The 6,735-nt window shown below is 49.4% G+C and overlaps 1 protein-coding gene across 1 annotated transcript; it reads right to left on the minus strand.

The window, feature by feature from the left end:
• Positions 1-69: 69 nt before the first annotated feature.
• Positions 70-6,495, minus strand: FBXO47 (F-box protein 47). Its single transcript, XM_042835756.1, has 10 exons — positions 6,315-6,495; positions 5,755-5,925; positions 3,756-3,832; positions 3,466-3,543; positions 3,141-3,249; positions 2,205-2,381; positions 1,617-1,763; positions 1,086-1,228; positions 537-696; positions 70-188 (listed from the first exon to the last, which is right to left on the minus strand). Exons 1-10 carry the CDS (start codon positions 6,493-6,495, stop codon positions 70-72), a joined length of 1,362 nt encoding a protein of 453 aa, XP_042691690.1.
• Positions 6,496-6,735: the final 240 nt, after the last annotated feature.

Here is a 6,735-nt window from a genome sequence, read left to right on the forward strand (position 1 = left end):
GCAGAGCTGCAGAGGAGCAGAGCGGGAGTCTGCGAGCTGCACGGCGCCCGGTGGTGCTGCTGCACAGCATCAAATGGAGCTGCTGCTGCTTCTCATGGCCAGGTAGAGAATTTCCTTGTGGAAGTTCGCTTGTGCGTTCACGAGGTGGAACAGGTTCAGGAAGCTGACGTCCTCTTGGTCACGATTCCCTGTCAACAGGAAGGAAAAAAACCAACTCAGGGACTCTGAAACCTCACTCTGCGTTTATCGCAGAGGCCAAATCAGCAGGTTTCCACTTAGTTTTATGAGGCATCAGCTGTGCTGCACCTGATGGTAGGACAGCTGTGAAATGACACGCGAGACGCCCTCCGAAATCCCTTTGCTGGCTCACCCAAAGGTGGTGAACACAGGAACAGTCGTGTGCTAGGATGAAAACCTGCCCTAAGCGAGCCGTGCTGCTCGCTGCCAGAGCCACAGCTGAGCTCCTGTGGGGCTGAGGAGACGTGCACAGCCTGCTGTGGCACACAGAGCTGCAGGAGCTCAGCCTGCAGGCTTACCGGCCAGCACTGCCTGCAGCGTGTCCATGACCATGTGAGCAAAGGCGTTCTCCACGCTCTGCAGGAAGATGTTTCTCTCTCCCGGGGTGCTGAAAACTTTGCAGACCTTCTGCATCATTTTTACCGCCCAGTCCATGCAGTACAGGTCCTTCTCACACACCTGATGTGCACACGAGATATCAGAAACGTGGGGTTTTTTTTGTGACAGGTCTGACACTAAAAAGGCAAGGTGAAATCTTAGCTCTAATAACAGACTCTGACAAATGGCTGCATTGGTTGCAACCAGAGCTAACTGTGGGGGCATCACTGCCAGGGAATCTCCTCTGCCTTTTGCCTGAGGTCCCTCTCCTCAGGAGCAGGCTTGCAGGCTTACTGCCTCGCAGAGGTTGTGTTGCTGGATGTGTTGCACAGGGACCAGGCAGTGACAGAGCACCAAGTCTCCTGCTGGACTACTCACAGATCGTAGGAGTAGATGGGGAAAGAGATTTCAAGCCTAAGAAAGCAAATCTGGGAGCAGAGAGACAGGAGGGGCTGCTCAGCAGCACTCACCAAGGCCAGGAAGACCACGAGTCTGGCCAACTCCACAGCTCTTCCATTCACTGCTTTGCTGGCCATGAAAGTGAAGCAAATGTTGTTTCCACTCAGGATGAGGAGCCGAGCGTTGTTCTCCAGCAGCCACTCGCGGGGAACCACTGTGTAATGAAATTGGGACAGCCTTAGTGAGCCCCAAACAAAGAGGAGAGCCTTTATGGGCTGCTGAGGAAGGGGTGAATTTATAAACTGCTGGCTTTGGTGGTTAAGGAGAATCGGGGGGGGGGCTGCCCTCAGAACTACAGTCAGACAGGGCTTGGATTTTAAAGGCCTTCACAGATTCTAAAACTGCTTCACAATGGGGAAAGACAGCCTGGGTTTATAAGCTGGGTTTCTCTCTTCCTCAGCTTCCAAACCTAATGGCTTTTCCAGTCACCCCTCAGCTACTGCAAGGAATATTGCAGTCGGCGCTGAGTGTCTGGAATGCAATTAATGCTGGAAGCTGTGAGCATGCAGTGCTGTGGATTAATGAGAAAGCTACAAACACACCTGACAGCTCATCCACAAGGCTGATAACATCGTCTGCTGTCCACTCTCTTGCTTCTGCATCGTACAGGAGCTTAATGGCATCTGCTAAACCTTTCAGACTGGTCTCATCTGTTGGTCCTTCTATCATCTTCTGCCAAACCACGTGTCCTGAGCAATATTAATCACAAAGCAATTTTTTTAACCAATGGAAATGGGCCTTAGAGCAGAGTCAGAGGAAGGGAGTTCAGGTAATTCAGCCTTGGTGATGGAGAGATTTGTCTTCCATCACTTTGCAGGGGTTGCAGCAGCAGCGGATGGGGTGACTTAAAGAAAGTCTGGTTGAATAGCAGTGAAAAAGCATTTTTCTTGAGGGAAGCAAGGTGCTTCTTTGAGGTGTGTGCAGCCTGACTCTGCTCTGCTCAGGCTGCAGCTCCCTCGCTTTAACTGTAACTCAACATCTACGTTTGTCACGTGCAGCTGCAGATTTGTCTCCAGGTGATAAGATTACATTGGATTGGCATAAAGCCGGGATGGGAATCGCTGCACCCTGCAGGAAACCTCGCTCTCAAGGGAGACATTTTGAACAGTGACCCCCCCCAAACTACTTGCCATCAAGGGGGGACACTGGCCCAAAGATGATGTACAGCAGGCGAGCTTGGTTGACCATTGGCCACGGCTTTAAAATGCGAGTCAACCAGAAGGCAGAATCACCACGATGAGCCCAGTGGGTCAGCAGGACGCTCCTGCAGTACAGCCTGATCCTCAGCTCCAGCTTCCTGGCGCTTCCTGGGGGGAACAAACACAGGCATCAACCCGCCGTCCTTCCCACAGCACAGGGATCATCTGCCGGGCAGAGGGAGAAGGGATTTCTGAAGGAGGGGGCGCTGATTCTCAGCCGTTTCTTGCTGAGTTTGGCTCCTCTGGATAACTTGCAGTAATTCAGTGCCCCCTCTGGTAGCCCTCTGCAAGCGTGCGTTCAGCTCTGCTGGTTGATTCCTCTGATCTTTTCCCTCTGATGGAATCAGTAAGTGGAAACAGGAGGAATCGTGTGTAAAGTGTTCCACGGGAACAGCCAGGGCAGTGCTGGCCAACAGGAGAGCTCCTGCAAAGTGGACTTCAGAAATAGCAGATCTAATTGGCGCTGCATCGCTTCTCTCCTGGCTGCTTTCTCATCAGTTTCCCTTGGCAGTGCTCTGCAGGAGACACCAAGCCCATGTTTGGAGCTGTGTGTGTGTGTAACACCGCACTGCTTTGAGAACACAGTGGGAAAATCAGCTTTAAAAAGGGGTGGCTCTCATGAAATCTCGCCCGACCTTCGGTTTTGGTGGGGAAAAAAAAAGGATCCGTACGAAGGCCAAGTTTTTGCTTTAGGATTCCTGCTGTGCGTGTGACAGCAGGGCTGCTAACAAACTGAGTCAGGATCAGCGCCTCGAGGCTCGGCGGAGTTGAACTGCTCTCAGTCCTGATGAATCGCAGCCATCAGGATCCATTTTGGGGCTTCTCCATGGCGCGCTTTGATTTGGGAGGAGCTGCTCTGCTGCTTACCTGGCTTGCAGCTGACGACTGCCTGCACTTTACGGGGCAAATTGCTGAGCTCACAGAGGAAGTTGAAGACCCGGTGACACTCCAACTCATCCCAGCCTGCTATTAGGATCTGGAGACCACAAAAAAGAAAACGGGGGGGAATAGATGGATTGAGCTGCAGGCTTAGGTAGAAATGTAACTTCTCATGTGAGATAAATGCAAGCTGTCCCCTCCCACCCAGCTTAAAGCACTCTTAAGCTTCTCAGCATATTGCAAAAGCACAGATGAATTGGTAGAACAAATTCTTTCAGGTGATACTCGCCTTCTCTCCAGGAAGATGCCATACCTGCAAAAATACCCCATAGCATTGCAATCCTACACAGTGCAGGGGACTCGGACAGCCGCTGAGTTTAAAGCAGGAAACCTGTAAGCACAGAACAGCAGTAATTAACAGTAATTAACATAGGCGGGTTCCTGCGGCTGAAAATGCTCACGATTCCTTGCGTACGGATCAGAGGGGTGCAGGACTCAAACTCAGGGTGCTGTGGCAATGGCCTCCAGCACAGGGACAGTAAGAGGCCATTCCACCACAAATCACTGTAAAGGAACTCAAGGATTCAGAGCAGGTGGGCTTACTTCAGAGAGAACCTTGTGCACGTACTTCAGCCTGTCTTTGGTAGGCAACAGAAGGGTGCATCTCTTAAGCAACAGCCCTGCAAAGGAAATAAACACAGCTGTGAGTTCCTCACTGGCACATCGTTACTGCACTGCCTGGGCTGGTTGTTCAGAAGCATTTTTTGACAGCTTGCTCTTCAGAAGCTGCTATTGGAGTAATACGTAGGGTGGTAGAGCTATTGAGGTTGGGAAAGACCTTTAAGTCAGAATAAGGTCAGAATTTGGTTGGGAAAGACCTTTAAGCCAGAATAAGGCAGGCACAGTTAATGAAGAAATGAAGAAATCTGCAGAGAAGCTCGTGCTTTGTGCTGGGCTGCCATCTCCCACAAACTTCCCCAATGTCAGACAGTGCTTCTTGCATTTCGTGGGCTCTTTCCTTGGAAGCATTGGGGTCCTGCTGTCAGACCCTGAAATTGAAGGGACTCGTGCAGCACAGGCAGACTGCAGCCCTCTGGACAGGGATGGTTTTTCCCTCTGAGCCAAATTGCTGTAAAGCAAACACTGATTTTGTACCTGACCCCTTAACCAAAACGTTCTCTTGAGCCTCCTGCTGATCACCTGTGGATACAGGAGACGTATTTTTGTTGCTGGGCCTGCTCTGGCGTGGGGCTCACAGCCCTATTCAAGCAAGTTGCCACTTCATGTGTGGTTGCTATGATGCCTGAGCCAATTTTAATTAACAACAACAACAGAACAACAACTTCAGGGTATCAGCCTCATTTTAGAAACGAGTCAAGCACTGAAATTATTTTAAGATACCATACAGTCTACGTGGCTTGCCTACAATGAGATGCCTTTGATCTAAGCTGCATTCTTTTGCCCTGTGTGTGCCTCCAAACTTACAGCTGTAATGCTGCATCTAGCCATCATGTCATCTGATTTCTCTGTCAAATGAGCAACAACTTTTTTTAATCAGCTCCGTTAATACGGGTCAAATGAAGTTCCAATCTAATCTGTCTGATGGATTAATGCTTATGGTGGATGGGTGAAGAAGTTTTTGGCTGCTTTACATACATGGAAAGTGTTCCACCTCTCAGTGTTGGGCTGAGTGAGTTGGAATAAACGCTTTAAACAACCAGCAGAAAAAGTGAGAAAGCAAATTCTAACACAAGGATGCACAGTGCTCCCCACTACCAGCAACTCCATGTCATTTGGATCTTAGTTTCTACAAGGCTGTGCTAAAAGAGGGCTGAATAAAGAATTAATGGGCCTTTCCACCCAGCTTTGGTTCACACACTGTGTGCCATGACAGCCACAATGCAGGCACTGCCCATAACTGGGGCTCAGGAGGAGCTCTTGGTGCCCATTTTGGCCCTTGAACTCTGTGACAAGGCTGCCAAAGAGAAATGCTCAGCAGTGACAGCTGTGACCACGCTTTCGTGGGGAGGACACTTCTCTTCCAGGAGGTGGGATGTGCTCTGCACTGCATCTCCTGCAGGCTGTCAGCCCCTCTGGTGGCAGTGGCTTTAGAACCAGGCTGCATTTAAGCACAGCAGCAGCATTTTCCCAGGCTGAGGAATGCAATCTACTCCAAACTGACACAAGCAGGCGGTCTGAACAGCCACATTCCTCCTGTGAGCCTGGGAGCCCTGCAGCTTCCTGCTGCAGTTTCCAGTTGCGGTGTCCAAATAAACTAAATTTGGAAAAACCTGCTATTGAGAACAGAGCCAGCCCCTCTGTGTTCCATTTAATATGAAAAAAAATAAAGATAAACACGGTGGAGGAGGCCGAATGCACAGCATTTATCCAGGACCAGGAGGTTCTGGCATCATTTCAAGCAACCCCCTCAGTTCATGGTATCAATGTGGGCCATTTGGCACAGTGAGGAACTTCACTTCCACAGGGAGCTGTGAAATCTGGGGCTGTGCCCTCAGTGCCCTGCCGAGCAACAGGCAGAGCAGAACCCTTTCAACCAAGTTTGGGTCCCCTCTAATCGTTACCACTGGCTCCGAAGGATCACCTAGAGATTTGTAGTGCTCTATTATGCAGGATCCATCCCTCTTGCCAGGCAGCTTGATGTCATGGAAGTCTTGCAGTAACAGCCTTCGGTTTCCTGATGGGGTTGAGATGTAATTAACGAGGCGGTTGCTGATGGCTTTTGACACCATGCTCAGCACACTGATGTCCTTCACTGAAAGAGCAAAACCAGGCGTAAGTCTTTGCTGCAAGAAAAGTGCTGATCAGCAGCCAATAACTTCAAAAGCAGGTCAAGAAATGAAGTTTGTAATTAATTAATTAATTTCCGCTTAACCCATTTCCCAACAGACTGGGATTAATTAGCAGTGCATTGATCTAAGGAATACTTGTCACACAATAGGCAAAAAGTGTTTCCAACAGTCTGCAATTACGTTTGGCTTTTAGAAACGTGGTTCCTCGCAGACCTAAAAGCAGAAAATTCAGACAACGAGTGACATGAAATGTCCTCAACTCACCGAAAGGGAAAACATTTTAAACAGTAATGGCTTTTGAAGTGGTGATGCTCAGATATTGCAAACAAAACCTCTTTCGTCAGAGCCTCACCTGAGAGATAGCTCAGCAGCATTTGGAAGATCTCTAATGGCAGTGTTTTAAAGTATCCCAGTGTAGACAGAGATTGGGAATCTGCATCCACAGTGCTGCAGCTCCGCCTGCAGCGTTGGTTACTGCCTCTGTGCTTCTGGTTTGGGGCGGAGGTGCAGCTGGTCCTTGCAATGGAGGCCATCGTTCACACATTTATCCTGGGGAGAAAACAGGAGAGTTGTATTTTCAGATGGGGAAATCTCTCCAAAGGTAAGAAGAGGAAATGGCTGTTGGCACAGCAGCAGAGTGTGAAAATCCCGGTTGGGTGCACTGCATAAATGTTGGAAAATAGACAGGTTGCAGTCATCAACAACATTCCCTTACCTGATCACACAGATTATTCAACAGGATAAATAGTAATAAAACAGAGGTAGTGATGTTA

This window comes from Centrocercus urophasianus, unplaced genomic scaffold (assembly GCF_019232065.1).
Source record: "Centrocercus urophasianus isolate 14NV4802_14NV808 unplaced genomic scaffold, USGS_Curo_1.0 seq_540, whole genome shotgun sequence".
NCBI classification, from domain to species: domain Eukaryota; kingdom Metazoa; phylum Chordata; class Aves; order Galliformes; family Phasianidae; genus Centrocercus; species Centrocercus urophasianus.